Source organism: Aotus nancymaae, unplaced genomic scaffold (genome assembly GCF_030222135.1).
Source record: "Aotus nancymaae isolate 86718 unplaced genomic scaffold, 86718_ANA_hifiasm-v0.15.2.pri h1tg000210l, whole genome shotgun sequence".
NCBI classification, from domain to species: Eukaryota; Metazoa; Chordata; class Mammalia; order Primates; family Aotidae; genus Aotus; species Aotus nancymaae.
In genome coordinates this window covers 903,636-920,908 of record NW_026988625.1, presented here as the reverse complement: position 1 = coordinate 920,908, position 17,273 = coordinate 903,636, and the positions used below count along the sequence as shown (strand labels likewise).

Genomic DNA, 17,273 nt, shown 5'->3' with positions numbered 1-17,273 from the left:
TTTTTGGAGACAGAGTCTTGCTTTGTCGCCAGGCACCAGGCTAGAGTGCAGTGGCGCAATCTCGGCTCACTGCAACCTCCGCCTCCTGGGTTCAAGCAATTCTCCTGCCCCTGCCTCCCCAGTAGCTGCCACCACATGGCACATGCTACCATGCCCAGCTAATTTTTGTATTTTTTAGTAGAGAGGGGGTTTCACCATGTTGGCCAGGATGGTTTCGATCTCTTGACCTCATGATCCTCCTGCCTCTGCCTCCCAAAGTGCCTGGGATAGTTTTTCTTTTCTTTTTCTTTTTTTTCTTTTTTTGAGATGGAATTTAGCTCTTATTGCCCAGGCTGGAGTGTAGTGGCATAATCTCGCCTCATCACAACCTCCTCTGCCTCGACCGGGTTCAAGTGATCCTCCTGCCTCAGCTTCCCAAGTAGCTGGATTACAGGCATGCACCACCACACCTGGCTAATTTTGTATTTTTAGTAGAGACAGGGTTTCTCCATGTTGGTCAGGCTGGTCTCGAACTCCCGACCTCAGGTGATACGCCCGCCTCAGCCTCCCAAAGTGCTGGGATTACAGGTGTGAGCCACCGCGCCCAGCCTTAGTTTTTCTTAGTTTTTCAAGCTCTTATGTGAACAGCCTTCATCGTTCTGGGATAAGTCTGCAGCAGTGCCATGGTGGGGTCATATGGGAGTAGCATGTTTCGTTGTGAAAATCATATTCAATAGCAGCTTAATTCTTCATCAAAAGACTAGATCATAAGTTAAATATCATTCCTTTGTCACTGGATATATAGCATTTATAATTAATGGGCAATTATAAGTGATTCTGTACTTTGTCTTTAAATTGTTTTTGTGTTTCTGACAATTTCTTTAGGGTGGGTTCCCATGAGTAGTCGCTCCATGGCGGGATGGAAGACTTCAAGGGCCAAGTTGCCAAACTAGACATTTCTAATTCTGGTCACAGGCTGCCATGTGCGCTTTATTGAGTTGATGTGCTCAGAATGCCCCGGGAGGTGATGGGGGCTGTGCAAGCCCTTGTGGGAGCTGTCAGGGAGCCAGCAAGGCTTCAGCTGGCTTGGTTGGCACTTCCCTGACAATCCCTCCATTGTGCCCATCAGTGCTAGATGCCCAAGGCCTGGCACGGAGTTTCTTTAACCAGCTTTGGGAAGTCGCCAGCCAGTGGCAGAATCAGATGCCACTGGCTGCCCAGGCCTCACAGCGGCAGTGGCTGGTCTCCATTCATGCCATCCGGAACACTCGCCGCAAGATGGAAGACCGGCATGTGTCCCTCCCTGCCTTCAACCAGCTCTTCGGCTTGTCTGTGAGTGCTCCTGTGCGGGCCCTGGGGACAGCTTCGGAGGGCTGGGGCGAGGGTGGGGGTCCCCTGGGTACCGAGAAGAGCTGCCCACCAAGGCTGAGGCAAGAGAGACACCCATCAGCCGCTGTCTCCAGGTGGAAGTGCAGGCAGCTCTGAATCCTCTTCCCTGGGGAGTCTGGGAGGCCCAGTTCATCATCCCAGCATCTTTGCGCCAGGGCAGTCGCCAGGTCTTGAACTTGCCCAGCAAGAGACTAAGAAGGGCAACAATGTGAATCTATTATAAGGGAGGCCTGGGCACCATGTTCCCCAGACTCCAGCACCAGGAGCCACCTTGGGCAGCCCCTCATTTTATGCTTGTAGCAACTCAGAGCAGATGGTGGAACCGAGGCTCCTGCGAGCTGTTATTTTGCAAACCTCCCAGCTCATACACACATAAGCCGGGCTGCCTATTGGATGGCGAAGGCCATACTGATTCTCTCAGACTCTACCCCATCAGTGCCTGCCGCCATACCCCCATGGGAGCAGCCTGGGTCCCGGGAAAGGTCAGCGGGTCTGTGACTCCCACTGCATCCCCACCAGGACCCCGTGGACCGCGCCTACTTTGCTGTGTTTGACGGTCACGGAGGTGTGGATGCTGCAAGGTACGCCGCTGTCCACGTGCACACCAACACTGCCCACCATCCAGAGTTGCCCACAGACCCTGCGGGAGCCCTCAAAGAAGCCTTCCAGCACACCGACCGGATGTTTCTCAGGAAAGCCAAACGAGAGGTGAGAACCAGCAGCTGGGCCTCAGGTGCAGTTTAGAGGCCAGTGAGAGTCCCTGCCTCTGCAGCGGGAAAAATGCCAAAGGGGCTGGTGGTGCCGGAAGGTCCTCACTGAACATTGCCAGTGCTCCTTCCATTTCTTCTACAGTGTGGGGTAAAGGGGATTTGGTTCTCACTCGAATGGAAGCAACACAAAGCCTGCCCCGACCCAGCATGCTGGGCCTCTCGGCTCCACAGACCTTCCTCCCACAGAGGGTCTGCAGGCCTTGAGGAAGGCAGCCTGTGGTCAAGCGTTCCTGGGATTTTGTTTTAATGAAATGTGGCAAGGTGACAGACACAGACCTGTACCTTAACAAAGAGTCTGCTACTCAAAGTTCCTGAGAGGAGGGGCCACGCCACACAGGGCCATGTGTGGGAAGCACCGAGGTAGTTGGCACACAGAGGGGAAAGAGGCAAGCTGGACCCGGAGCCTTCTCTACAGCCTCCCCAGGTGTTTTCTGTCTCGAGAATCAGCCCCTCCAGGACCAGCAAGGCCCCAAGATGTCAAAGCATCAAAAGGCAGAAAATAAAAAACCTGATTAATCTACTGCCCACCTCCCCTTCCTCCTCTAGGCAGGTTCTCAGCAGGCTGCTGATGTCCTCTGGGAACATTCCTTCTTAGGGAGTTACAGCCACAGGTAGGTATGAGACATTTGTTTCTGAAAGAAGAAAGAACACAGATGCATCAGGCCCCTCTTCTGTGAACTTACCCACTCTGAACCTCACTAGCATAATTTCACTAGGTCCTCCTTGCAGCCCTGCGAGGTGAATACTAATATCGTACCCATTTTAGACACTGGGAGACTGAGGCTCAGGTTGCTTAAAAGACATGCCCCAGTGAGAAGACACCAGGGGAAAGCCGCACTTTTATCACAAGCTTGAGCAGACCTTCATGGAAATTAGCAGAGCCAAGCTTTGCATCTCAATAGAAAACCATGCGGTCTCTGCAGCTGCAAGGAGCCCAGTGAAAAGCAGGCAGGCCTCCACTCCTGGCCCCTCACTTCAACCCCAGGAAGTGACAAAGACCTCTGAGCTCAGGGCTGCCTCTCAGAGTAGAAAAGGGATTCTCTGCAAGCATAACAGCTTTATTGAGGCTGGGCATAGTGGCTCACACCTGTAATCCCAGCACTTTGGGAGGGTGAGGCGGGTGGATCACTTGAGTTCAGGAGTTCAAGACCAGCCTGGCCAAAATGGGCACCTGTAGTCCCAGCTACTCGGGAGGCTGAGGCAGGAGAAGGGCTTGAACCTGGGAGGCAGAGGTTACAGTGAGCCAAGATCATCGTGCCACTGCACTCCAGCCTGGGCAACAGAGTGAGACTCCATCTCAGAAACAAAACAAAAATTAGCCAGGTATGGTGGCGGGCACCTATAATCCCAGCTACTTGGGAGGCTGAGGCATGAGAATCACTTGAGCTCAGGAGGTGGAGGTTGCAGTGAGCTAAGACTGTGCCACTGCACTCCAGCCTGGGTGACAGAGCAAGACTTCATCTCTAAATAAATAAATAGCTGGGTGCAGTAGCTCATAACTGTAATCCTAGCACTTTGGGAGGCCAAAGCAGGTGGATTACCTGAGCTCAGGAGTTCAAGACCATCCTGGGCAACGTGGTAAAACCCCATCTCTACTAAAAATACAAAAAATTAGCCCATGGGGTGGTGTACGCCTGTAATGTCAGCTACTTGGGAGGCTGAGGCAAGAGAATCACTTGAACCCAGGAGGCGGAGGTTGCAATGAGCCAAGATCTCGCCACTGCACTCCAGCCTGGGTGACAGAGCATGACTGTCTAAAAAAATAAGTAAATAAATATCTTTATTGAGATACAATTGACACATAGTAAGTGTTACAAATTTAAAGTCCGCAATTTGGCAAATTTTGGCTTATACGAATAACAGGCATATTCAGGACCACTGGAAGCTTCATCGTCTGCTCTTCCCTGCCCACTCCCCAGACAACCACTCATCTCCTTTCTGACACTGCAGACGGTTTGCAGTTTCCAAAGGTGGATATGAACGGGAAGCTTCAGGATACACTCTTCTGCCCCTCAGTGTGAAGTTCAGTATGAGATTCACCCGAGCCATTGCGTGGCTCAGTGGTTCAGTCCCATTTCTGGCTAGAGTTGTTCAGCCTGCACCGCATGTGCCTGCAGTGTGGGCCCAGTCCCCGCCTCTTCTCAACCCTCGTGGGCCCTCTCTCCCTGCAGCGGCTGCAGAGCGGCACTACGGGTGTGTGTGCACTCATTGCAGGACCGACCCTGCATGTTGCCTGGCTCGGGGACTCCCAGGTCATTTTGGTGCAGCAGGGACAGGTGGTGAAGCTGATGGAGCCACACAGACCAGAACGGCAGGTAAGGGGATCCCTGCGCCCAGGCCCAGGATGTTCCCGGCCCCCGTCATGCTGGGCCCACAGGGGAGCCCCAGCCTGGGAACCTTGGGAAGTACTAATCCTGGCACCTTTCAAGAGCAGAGGGCTCCCCACCTGACTTGAGTGGCCGGGGAGTCCCATGTGAGCACTTTTTGAGAGTTCTGTGGGTCACAGGCTATACGCAGCCCAGAGCTCCAAGGTAGAGCAGAGCCCTCCCCACTAACAGGCAGCTCAGTGCAGTCAACGCAGCCCAGTGCAGACCAGAACCCGTCATACACACGGGTAGGGAGGCCACAGGCTGTGTGTGGGCAAGGTGGGCTTCAGGGAGGTGACACTGCTCTGGGGCTGGAGGGAACCTGGCTCAGGGCTGTACTGAGTAGAGGCTGCCTGGGACCTTGGCACTCAGGTCACTCACCTGAGGATGACAGTCCCACTCAGACCCCATGTCACAAAACTGTCTCATCTGTGTGTCTCCTGAGGTCAGATCACGAGCATTTAGATATCACAGAATGACTGTTTATCCCTGAAACCCCACTTTTCCCACATGCTGCTCTCCACCAGCTACGTTAGATTATCCATGCACCTGGCAGGTAATTGTATACCAGCACATAGGAGCACCCGCCGTTTCTTGGGGCTGCAGACATTGCGTTCATCATGCACTCCCTCGTGGGTGGGCCTGGAGATCTTTTCAGTCTTTTGGTGCTAAAAACAATGCATCTGTGCCTACTTTGTGCAGCATTAATTGATCAGAGTCAAGTGTATCTGTATCTGTAGGACACATCCCCAGAAGTGGGATAGCTGGGTTGGAACTGATACACATACAGTCTGGGTAGATTTGCCAAGCTGCCCACCTCAGGCCATGCCAGCCTGGACTGGCACTACTTGCTCAAGAAGGTCCATTTCCCCACAGTTCTACCAGCCTACAGGATTCTTCCTGTCAGGTAAGAAGGCTGTCTCAGGGCAATTGTTAAGTTTGCTTTTCTGTTACAGAGTGAGTTTAAGCATCTTTTCAAAAGTTGAAGATCATTTACTCAGCCTTTCCTGCAGACACCGTTTCTTTCCTTTGCCCATTTTTCTCACCAATGTATAGGTTCCTTGTATATGTTAAGGAAATTGGTTCCTTATCTGTGATGATTTACAGACATTTTCCCACGTCTTTTCTGTTTTTTGTTTATGGGCTTTTGCCACATGGAAGCTTTGTGTTTTTCTGTAGTTGAGTTGAGCAGTCTTTCCTTTTGTGGCTTCTGGGTTTGGAAAGCACGGCAGAGACCACCGGGCCTTGATGATTCTAACAGTCAGGGGTGGCCATGTTCCTTGGCCTTTCACTGTGGCTCACTGTCTGGGCTGGGCCTCCGGCACGTCCTGTCTCCATTGTACAGAGGAGAAAACTGAGGCTCAGTCACTTGCCCAGAGCACACCGCCAAAGTCACAGATAGTCTCTGCCACTCCCCTGCCTCCACCACCATGGGGCATTTGGCACCTTCTTCCTCCCCAGAATATGCAGTCAGGTAAAATATGGTCAAGTCAAGATTCGTGCTGGGCCCACTCCCACCTGCTGCCTGCACCCCTTTTGGCTCAGCATTCAGTACCCCCTTGAAGCCCAGTGGGGACTTTTTCAAACACTGCCTGAGCCCTGCAATGTGGCACCGTGACAAAGAGGATGGACAGATGGCCTTGCCTGGTCCTGGCTCCACCACTTCCAAGTCTATCACACAGGAGTCCCTGAAGTTTGGGCTAAGGATTGAGTGGCTCAGTGCATGTGGAGTGCAGACATCAGAGCCCGCACAGGATAAGCACACACAGGTGTCTGTGTTCTTGGCTGCAGCCTGCATGGGCCAAGGAGTTCAGATCCATCCCCACCTCCCCTTCTCTGCTGCCACACTCTCCAGGCTTGGCTCCTCCTGCTGTGATCCTGATCACAGCTCACCACCCTAGAGAATTAATCACAGATCCAGGCCAAGGTTCTCCCACAAAAGCAAGCATCATGTCAGTTACAAGGACAGGAAACTTGCCTCAACCTGGCAAGCTTCAGCGGGGGTCCAGCTGCAGCACAGAGCAGCTTCGAGGAGTATGTGGGGAGTGTGTGGTGCTCTGCCTTGTTCTGCAGCTGTCTGAGCAGTCTCCTGCCTCTGCACTCAGTTCAGCCTGTAAACACTGAGTGCCCACTCTGCACAGGATACTTTGTTGAGGCAGTGAAATAAAACAGGACCCCCTTCCTGCCTCCAAGTCTAATGGGGAAGCAGGAGGAGGGCAAGGAGCTAGGCAGGATGTAGCAGAGAGATGAATGGAATGGAGCTGCATCTCAGGCAGGTGCGACTCCTGCAGGCCCGGGGAGAGACTAGGAGGAAAGGACAGAATCAGGGCTGGCTATGGAGGCGCGCCGCAAGCGATCCTCCCACCTCTTAAGCTCAGAAGGCAGGAGAATGGTTTGAGCCCTAGAGGTCGAGGGTGCAGTGAGCTGTGTTCATGACACTGCACCTCAGCCTTGGCAACAGAGCAAGACCCTGTCTCCAAGAAAAAAAAAAAAAAAAAAAGCCAGAATCAGTGGGTAGGAGATTCAAGGGGAAGGGGAGAAGACCACCCACATGCTTCCCCTACAGCTGGAGGAGCTGGGCTGCCCCAGGCTGGGAGGAACTCTGTAAGAACTCTCTAGAAGCTTCCAAAGTGATCAGGTTACTGGAGGACGAGTTGAGGGCTGGGTCACAAAAGTGCATCCAGGAGGGCAGTGAGAGTGGTCACAGGTCACACTGGCACACCTGGTGGGCAGCCTGGGAGAGAAAGGGAGGAGTCCTGGCTCTGCGAGCAGAGACGTCACAGAGAGCCTTGGGCGTCCAGAATGATGGTGGTGCTGTAGATGAGCTGCTGTGGCCCGGCTGGGTGGAGCACTGTGCTCCTAGGAGGCAGGAAATGGCTATTCACAGGAACCCATGGGCCATCAGCTCCAGCTTTGACCTGTGAAGCTGTTTTAGGCAGGTGGGAAGAACGAGGTGTGAGGAGCAGAGGGAAGAGCTGGCTGCTGAGGGAGTGGGCGCTGGGGAGTCGGGAGTGGGCGCTGGGGAGTCAGGAGGCAAGCTTCGAGCTTCAACGGGGGTCTAGCTGCAGCCCAGAGCAGCTTTGAGGAATACACATGGGCACCTTAGCCTACGGATGTGTTGGTCCAGACAAGGCTGAGCCTGACCAGCACGTGACAGAGGTGGGAGCCACTGGAAGGTAGGAGGACCCAGGTGCAGGGCCAGGATTAGAGCGGTGAGCCCGGGGAGGCTGTGCAGCCAGGGTTAGTGCAGCCCATCCAGCACGGGAGTTGGGGCATGGTGGCAGAGGGTTTGTAGGCTGCAGGGTAGTAGCGTAGTCCCAGTGCCCTCCTGCCCTTTGGCTTCGCCCTGTCCTCACAGCCATCCCTGGTGGTGGGGAAGGGCTTCAGGAAGAAAGGTTCTAAGCTCAGAAAGCCTGCATGGTCCCCTGTGGGGGAGAGCCCACCTCCAGAGGGCATGGGGACCAGCTTGCAGTTCCTCCTCCATTACCCTCCCACGTGCCTGCCTCTAGGACATTGAGGGGCTGGAGTGGGCTGGACTGTGTGGGAGACAAAAGCAGAGAAAGGCTCCCGATTCTCCCTGGAGCCTCCCACTCTCACAGCCCCTCCCCAGGGAACGCCTCTGAGGCACAGGGGAGAAGGCGCTGCTTCCTCTGCAGCTCCTCGCCTTCTGCAGGCATCTTCATGCATGTGTGTGGGCACATGTATGTGTGAATATGCATCTGTACTGTGTGTTCATCCACCTGCCTCTCCCCACGCCTTTTCTCCTGCCCTCCTCCTCTTGGCTCTCTCCTCCTATATTCCCTCCTTCCTCGTCCTCCTTGCCTTTCTCTTGCCCTGCTCAGACCCCAGGGTGGTGGATTTCAGACCCGGAGAGAGCCTTCAAGGTCCCTGTTCCTGCCTCCTCCTTGGCTTGATTCCTCAGCTCAGCTGGGACAGGAGCACCTAGCCTACCAGGCACCTGTCTTCGCCACACAGGCCCATGGGGTGTCCAGTAAGACCAGGACTCCTGAACACCCGCATCATTCCCACCGTGATGCCCTCTGCAAGGGAGCCACACAAGGACGCCTGGTCCTTGGTGGGGTGTCTGGAGAGGGCTTTGTCCCCCAGGCCTCCGCAGTGTGTGTGCATCTCCGGGGAGGGGATTGGCTGATACCTCAGTCTGTCTGGGGGACACCATCACCTGGGGCATCAGAGTTCTCATGCCCAGCTGGTACCATGCCGGGGACCAGAAGAGCTGGCGCTGTGTGGGGTCAGGAGGTTTACCTGATAGGGAAACAGGTAAAGGACTCCCTCTTTCCCCAATAGGCTTGGGAGGTGCCTCAATCCCAGGGTGCCTCTGTCACTCCATCAGGGATGCTGCTGTGCAGCCTTCAGGCAGCAGACTGTCACTGGGGCGGCCTCTCCTTCCAGCAGAGGCTGATAGGAACAAAGAGGTTTTTGGTTTTTTTTTTTTTTTAAAGAGACAGGATCTTGCTATGTTGCCCAGGCTGAAGTGCAGTGGCTATTCACAGGCATGATCCCACTACTGATGAGCATGGGAGTTTTGACCTACTCCGTTTCCAACCTGGGCTGGTTCATCCCTCCTTAGGCAACCTGGTGGTCCCCTGCTCCTGGGAGGCCACCATATTGATGCTGAACTTAGTGCAGACACTTCATTGGCATAGCGCACTACAGCCCAGAACTCCTGGGCTCGAGCGATTCTCCCACCTTAGCCTCCTGAGTAGCTGGGACTACAGGCATGGGCCACCGTGCGCGGCGGAACAAAGAGGTTTCTAGAGGACTTGTGGCTGGACCAAGCCTCTGTCCTGTCCTTAGAGGAACCCTAGGCCTGCGGTGCTGTGGTCCCCTGGTGAGTGGAGACTGTGCCTGGGCTGAGCTTGGGTCAAGGAGGACAAGAACTAGGTCAGGCACAGTGGCTCACATCTGTAATCCCAACACTTTGAGAGGCCAAGGCGGGCGGATCATGAGGTTAGGAGTTCAAGACCAGTCTGACCAACATGGTGAAACCCCATCTCTACTGAAAATACAAAAACATTTGCCGGGTGCAGTGGCGTGCACCTGTAGTCCCAGCTACTTGGGAGGCTGAGGCAAGATAATTGCTTGAACCCGGGAGGTGGAGGTTGCAGTGAGCTAAGATTGTGCCACTGCACTCCAGCCTGGGCAACAGAGCAAGACTGTCTTAAAAAAAAAGAAAAGAAAGAAAGAAAATAACTGGGCAGGCACAGGCTGCAGTCAGGGCCTGGCTCAGGCTTCCTTGACCCTGCTGTATCACATGCCACCACTCATGTCACGTGATCCATCTTGGCCCAGCAACTTTCAGGAAAGGGACAGTGTCCCCGAGCTAGAGACAGGGAAACAGAGTGCCTTCCTAACCCCAGAACGTTGCCCAGGGGCGCAGGCAGTGCTCGGTGACCTCAGATGATTTGTTCACTTTGCCGTTCCTGCAACTAAAGGAAATGCGAGTTGTTTATCATTTCTCAGTTTTTAATGATCCTAGTTTGGGTGCATCTCTGAACCTCCTGGCTTTGTTCAAATGCTGCAGTTTTGAATGTTGTCTTAGAAGCAGCTCAGCCTCTGTTCAAGCGGCAGCAGGGGCCCCCACGCCCCATCCCCTGGCCCAGGCCCCCGACTCTGGCTGTGTCCTTGCAGGATGAGAAGGCGCGAATTGAAGCACTGGGTGGCTTTGTGTCTCACATGGACTGCTGGAGAGTCAACGGGACCCTGGCCGTCTCCAGAGCCATCGGTGAGAGCCAGGGAGGCCAACCCAAGTGGGGGAAGGTCACTCAGAAGCCCAGGCCTCCAGAGTGTGGCCCGAAGCTCACCGGGGTTCGGGGTGGCAGTGCAATGAGCCAAGGGGGATTTGTCATGCGCTGTGGTGATACCTTCGTTTTGTAAAGGGAATAGGGCAGATTCAGAGACTGCAGCACAAGTGATTTCAGTGTAAGTTATACTGTATATTATTACCTCATCTAAGACAGCTCTCCCCAAATCTAGTGGAAACCTGTGGCTCTCTACCCTATGTGCTGGAAGTAGCGCTTTCAGTATTCTGAAAATGAGGTTTATCCTCCTCCCCAATTCATGCTGATGATCCTTCTCTTTTGGGAAAAAAAAAAAGTAGTGGGTTCTCCAGGCATGGTGGCTCACACCTGTAATCCCAGCACTTTGGGAGGCCAAGATGGGTGGGTCACCTGAGGTCGGGAGTTCAAGACCAGCCTGGCCAACATTAAACCCCATCTCTACTAAAAAATATATCAAAAAATTAGCCTGGCGTGGTGGCGGATGCCTATAATCCCAGCTGCTCAGGAGGCTAAGGCAGGAGAATCGCTTGAACCCGGGAGGTGGAGGTTGTAGTGCGCCGAGATTGTGCCACTGAACTCCAGCCTGGGCAACGAGAGTGAAAATCGGTCTCAAAAAAATAAAATATTTTTTTAAAAAGTAAGGACAAGGGGTGGGGATAAAAAATAATAAAATAATAAGAAAATTAAGAAGTAAGGACAGGCACTGTGGCTCACGCCTCTAATCCCAGCACTTTGGGAGGCTGAAGTGGGCAGATCACAAGGTCAAGAGATTGAGACCATCCTAGCTAACATGGTGAAACCCTGTCTCTACTAAAAATTAAAAAATTAGCTGGGCGTAGTGGTGCACGCCTATAGTCCCAGCTGCTCAGGAGACTGAGGCAGGAGAATCGATTCAACCCTGGAGGCAGATGTTACAGTAAGCCAAGATCGCACCACTGCACTCCAGCCTGGTGATAGAGCAAGACTCTATCTCAAAAAAAAAAAAAAATAGTGGGTACCGCTGGGCATGGTGGCTCATGTCTGTAATCCCAGAACTTTGGGAGGCCAAGCTGGGCGGATCACCTGAGGTCAGGAGTTTGAGACCATCCTGGCCAACATGGCGAAGCCCCATCCCTACTAAAAATACAAAATTAGCCAGGTGTGGTGGCACACATCTGTAATCCCAGTTACTCGGGTGGCTGAGGGAAGAGAATTGCTTGAACCCTGGAGGCAGAGGTTACAGTAAGCCGAAATCATGGTACTGCGCTCCAGCCTGGGCAAGAGAGCCAGACTCTGTCTTAAATTAAAAAAAAAAAAAGTAGTCCAGCCTGCATCTCATTGTCTCAGCATGCTGTCCCTGCTGGGTCTCAGTCTGGGGGTCCCATGACCACACCTGCTCCTTCCTGACTTAAAAACCTCTCCCTGCCCAGCTGACTGCCAGGGATTTGGCATCTATCCCTCTGACCCCACTGAAACGTTCTGTCCTTCCTGGCAGATATAGCACCTTATTGACAACTCCTCCGCAGGCTGCGTCTTCCCTTGTGTCTCTGGACACTCCAGGAAGCAAGGCTGGGATGGGGCGGCTAGGACAGACAAAGGGGGAGTTCATAGGTCAAGGCAAGGGGGTTCCATTCTCAGGCAAGCGGGAAGCACTAGGCAGTTTGCATAAGGGAGCAACAGACCCTATGAGAGCAGGCTGGTCTCTGTCTCTGCAAGATGTGAGGTCAGGGCCTGGGCGAGTGGGAAGGAAGCCGCAGACACTGGAGTCCTCTGACCCAGGTTCTTCTCTGCCTCTCTAGGGGATGTCTTCCAGAAGCCCTACGTGTCTGGGGAGGCCGATGCAGCTTCCCGGGTGCTGACGGGCTCTGAGGACTACCTGCTGCTTGCCTGCGATGGCTTCTTCGACGTCGTCCCCCACCAGGAAGTTGTTGGCCTCGTCCAGAGCCACCTGGCCAGGCAGCAGGGCAGTGGGCTCCATGTCTCTGAGGAGCTGGTGGCTGCAGCCCGGGAGCGGGGCTCCCACGACAACATCACGGTCATGGTGGTCTTCCTCAGGGACCCCCAAGAGCTGCTGAAAGGCGGGAACCAGGGAGCAGGGGACTCCCAGGCAGATGGGAGGAGCCAGGACTTGCCCTCCAGCCTCCCAGAACCTGAGACCCAGGCTCTACCAAGAAGCTAGGTGGTCCAGACCCCCGCCCTCCCCTTCCTCCTGCCCTTGTCCTTCTCCCACTCAGAGGCCTCAGGACCCAACAGGCAGCAGGCAGTGGACAGGGCGCCCGCCCCACAGTGCATTCCCACCCAGAGCCACTCAGGGTTCCCCCTGCAGCCCGTCCTGGTGGCTGTGGAACTGCACTGAGTGGCAGGCAGATGATAGAAGGCAGCCTAGGAGACCTCACCAAAGAAAAGATGGACTAGCTCTTGTTCCCGGCTCCCATGGGGCCAAGGTGGGACCAGAGGTCATAGGTGCCCAGCGGCAGCCAAACCAAAGACACAGTGTGCGTGGAGCAGCACAGTCATGCATGTGGGACCCTGGGGCGGACCCAGGAGCCAAACTCTTGAAGCGCCCCCTGGGTCAGGCCCAGCAGCGGGGTGGCCAGCCCGGGTTTCCCATGGCTCCTCTCTACGGCCGGGGCCGGATGGGTTCATATCTACAGCTATGCCCAGCAGGTCCTGTTGGCCATACTGGTGTCTCAAAGAGGAGAGCACAGCAGGGCCAGGGAACTGTTCTGTAGCAGCCACCCCCACCCCCACTCCAGGGCAGCCATGATGTGCTTGGACCCACCAAGGCCTTCTGGGCTGCTCTCTTCCCTGAGCTCAGAACCGGTGACGCACATGTGTCTTTTGTTGGTATGTTTGTTTTTTCCAGGGAAGTCTAATTCAGAAGCAGTATTCCAGGTTTTCTCTTTGTTTTATCAGTGCCAAGATGATCTGTTGTGTCATATAATTTAAGCAGAGCTTAGCATTTATTTTATTCCTTAGAAGACTTAAGTATTTACTTTTTTAAAGCTATTTTTCAAGAAACCTTTTTTTGCAGTATTATTGAGTTTATTTTCTAAATCAGGATTGAAACAGGAACTTTTCCAGGTGGTGTTAATAAGCCATTCAAGTGCCTTACACAGCTTTGAAGAAACTAGGAATGCAGTGGGCTCGGAGAGGCCCATTGAGTTTTTTAGAAAAGCAGGATTTGTTTTGTTAGGGAGGGATGATTTTGGTGAGATCTTTCTGGAAGAGTTTTCTGCTTCTTGGTGATGCTGAGTACCCCCAAGGTTCCCCCCGCCAGGTGACTGGCAGGACCTGCGGCTGCCATGTGACGGTGCCTGGGCCCAACAGTGGGGCTCTGGGCATCCCACGTGACCTTGGCCCGTCTGCCTGCATTCCCACCCTCTCTGGCCTGGCTGGACCTTGCTGCTGTGTGATTGGAACATTCCCAAATGTCTTGTGAATTTGTAATCAAAATGGCCTCATTGGGAAAGACGCTTAATTAAGAGGCTCAAGCAAGCACAGAGGTAGCCCATGGGTCTCTGGCTTAGTCTGGAGGCAGCGGGGATGCTGCTAGGAGTCCACAGCACAGGCCATAGCCCCTTGCCTTGCTGCGGTGGCTGGCAGCGCACCTGCCTTGCTCTGCCCCGTGCCCTGAGCAGGTGTGAGAGCTCCACATATCCTAGCGCACCCTGAGAGGGGGCTCACAAGCAACCAGTTCGGGGTGCCTCAGAGAGCTCACTGAGGGCGTCTGGTGAGGCTGGGGGAGGGCATCAGGCAGAGGGAAGAGGTCAGGGGACTGGGGAAGGACTCAGAGGCTTCCTGCAGGGCTGAGCCGAGCTGCAGGAAGGGCTGAGCTAAAGGTGGGCAGGGCTGTTCCAAGCAGGGCAGGGGGAAGAGAGGAGAGAGGGAAGAAGCTGGGCTATGTGGTCTCCATAGAGGCATTCAGAGTTCACCTGCAGACAGCGGGGACCCCAGGAAGATCTGCACAGCTGCACCTCAAGCGTCTCAGCCTCGTCTCAGCTGGCCGAGGAGGCACGCTAGAGCTGCCTTCCTGAGAGGAGCCCTCTGTCCCACAGGGAGCGGGGAGCCAGCCTTGCTGGGGCCCCACCTGCACACCCAGCCTTACCCCTCATTCTCACAGCACAGATTAGGTTGAGACCCTGCAGTCAATGTGTTACTTAGGGTCTCTTGATTAAAAAAAAAAAAATCTTCAACATAGTAATTGTCATTTAGACATTCAGAGAATGGTTGGCTACCAACAATGACTGGGAATTGCTTGCTTAACTTGAAGTCCTGCTGCCTCCTTCTGAGGGTCAGCAACCAGAGCCCCTGGTGCCCTCTCAGCCCGGCCAGACACAGGGACGCAGGTCCACCCTCAGCACCAGCCCACCCCACCATGGGCATAACCTTGACAAAGGGAAAGAATGATTGGCATCTACTTTTCTCTTTTCTTTGCTAATAATTCTGTTCCTGGCTGCCAAGAGTGGAGTTTCACCCTGTGGAGGTTTGGCTCATATCACCTGGTGGTCTGATTCATACCCTGGTTTGAGGATCCACCAGAAGATCTCGCAGCCTCAGTGTACAGGAAGCCATTTCCCCAGGCTCATCCCAGCGCCACCACTCCCCACCCCTGAGCCAGGACCCCAGAGGATGGCTGTGCCCCATGCCTGGCAGAGGTCTGGTGCAAGCACTGGGAGTTGCTCCATCCTTGCCTTGGGGCCGAGGGAGCCCTCGTCCACCCCTGCACAGTGGCTGGGCACAGAGGAGCACTCTTCCATCTTGACTGGTACTGCACCAAGAGCCACCAGGCGTCTTCAGCCCCCAGCCTCCTGGGCGACCTCTTCCAGCCACAGTCCCACGAGGGCCCCTAGCCAGGGACGCTGGTCTGTACATTGTAATCCTCTCTCCAGCCTCAGCTCTCCACTTGTACCTTGTATGAGCTGAACAGGCAGTGCACCTCTGAGTGTCCCTTTTGTAAGGTCCAGGGTTGCACTGATTCTGCAGAGGCTGCAACCTCCTGGAATGCTGTGGATGCAGGTGAGCCAGCGTGTCCTGGGGAGATGCTGCCAGCGCTTAGGGGCCCCTCCCACTGCTAGTGGGGTGGGGTGGTTTAATATTATTAGTGTCTATTCTTAAAATTAAGTGGGCTGAAGAAGAATGGAGCTCCAGATGCCAGCACCGTATATGGAACACAAAAGCCAGGGAAGCAGGGCCTGCCTTACAGGTGTGACTGACTCTGAGCCCAGGCCTGCAGGGGCGGAGGGCGGTCCCTCAGAATCGCAGAGGCAGCTCCAGCCTCAGAACCCAGGATAGGAAATGTGTGTGTTTCCAGGGGAGAGGGATAGGGTGCTGGTGGCAGGGCCAGCATTCGACCCCCTCTCCCCTCCCCTGCCTTGGTGAGCCCAGTGTGAACACCAGGCCTCCTCAGCCGTGTTCCTGGGGCTGGAAGGACAGCTCTGGCCCTTCCTAGGCCTAGCCCCGCCCCAAGCTAAATGGAAGTGTGGTGGGCTGTGTTAAAGGAAGTGGTGTTTTTGGTTCGATTCTGCATCTGTAGCTCAAAGAGAGCAGGCAGCCCCTGGAGTCCTGAGTGTTCTGCGAAGGCTCCATAACTCTGCCATTCATGTGCCATGAAGGCCTTGCCAAGGGTTTATCTGTGTGCGTCTCAGTGGGCTTCTGCGAGGGAGTTGTGTTCCTGTGCAAGGGGAGTCTTGTTCCAGGACAGGGCGACTGTCTTCCCCGTTCTTAGGGACAAGTCCCAAGATGCCAGAAAGGCAGTCTCCCAAGGGCCCACCGTGCAGAAGTGTCAATAAACCACGAGTTCTGAACTCTGTCGCCCGACTCCTGCCTTCTTCCTGACCTCTGAGCATCTTGTCCCCTTGAATGTCCAGGATGTTTAGAAGCTGCTTTGATATTGGGGACCATCTGCAAATCTTGCAATGCTAGCAAATTCTGGAGAGAGCCCTGGCGGCCCGCACCCCTCTGGTCTAGCCAGCAGCCTGATTTTCCTCCCTGAGGGGCTCTGAGCCCACCCCCACCAGCAGCAGGAAGGTGACAGGAAAGGAATTAAGCCCCTGGGACCTCACATTACGCTGGGGAGCCACAGGAGCACTGGGGACCCCTCATTTTATCTAGGATCCTGATGTGCCCCAGGTGGTTCCATCCTGAGGATGGAAACCCTCTGGCATCATGCTCTCACGGGACACTATTTATACCCTCCTGACACCTCCCAAGGCCAGGTGTGGTGGCGCACACCTGTAATCCCAGCACTTTGGGAGGCTGAGGTGAGAGGATCTCTTGAGCTCAGGAGTTTGAGACCAGCCTGGGCAAAATAGGGAGATGCCTATCTCTCTAAATAATCAAAAACTTGGCCCAGTGTGATGGCACAAGCCTGTAGTCCCAACTACTTAGGAGGCCAAGGCAGGAGGATCACTTAAGTTTGAGGAGCTTGAGGCTGCAGTGAGCCAGGATTGCACCACTGCGCCCCAGCCCAGGTGACAGAGTGAGACCCTGTCTCAAAAAAAGAACAAAACACTGAGGCTTTCTTCTGCCTCCTACTCCTGTCACCCCACTCCATCTTCAAAGCCTGCCTAGCACTTGTCCTGCATGGGAGTTCGGCTGCTGCCCAGAAGCAAGTCCACTGCAGGTTCACTGCTGGTGCTTCCCGAGGGGCAGGATTACAGGGTGTGCTTTTTCCTGCTTTAGGTTTTCTTCTAAATCCTAATTTTTTTTAGTACAGTGAACATGCTTTAAAAATGCTTTTATGTAATCTGTCATGAGAATTTTAAGGAAAAAAAAAAAGATAAAAATGCCTTAACAGAAGACCTGGAGAGATCCACCAGCAGCAGGGCCTGGCAGTGCTAAGTCCTGGGGTCCCCATAGAGAACTGGGAATGGCCATGGTGGCTGCACTAGGCGGAGAGTGAGGCCGAGGGGGTGGGGGGCGAGGCTGAGGGGGTAGAGAGTGAGGCCAAGGGGGTGGGGAAAGTGAAACTGAGGGGGTGGGGAAGTGAG

General features: G+C 54.4%; 1 protein-coding gene across 1 annotated transcript in view; it reads left to right on the top strand.

Annotated features, from left to right (window-relative positions):
* The window catches only part of PPM1F (protein phosphatase, Mg2+/Mn2+ dependent 1F), a 33,010-nt gene extending 16,922 nt beyond the window's left edge, over positions 1-16,088 (top strand). The window contains exons 4-8 of the mRNA XM_012466481.3: positions 1,109-1,311; positions 1,888-2,076; positions 4,310-4,453; positions 10,154-10,247; positions 12,081-16,088. Of these exons, the coding sequence (XP_012321904.2) occupies positions 1,109-1,311; positions 1,888-2,076; positions 4,310-4,453; positions 10,154-10,247; positions 12,081-12,460 (1,010 nt within the window). The 3' untranslated portion in view covers positions 12,461-16,088. The remainder of the gene's footprint in view (positions 1-1,108; positions 1,312-1,887; positions 2,077-4,309; positions 4,454-10,153; positions 10,248-12,080) is intronic.
* The last annotated feature ends 1,185 nt before the right edge of the window (positions 16,089-17,273 follow it).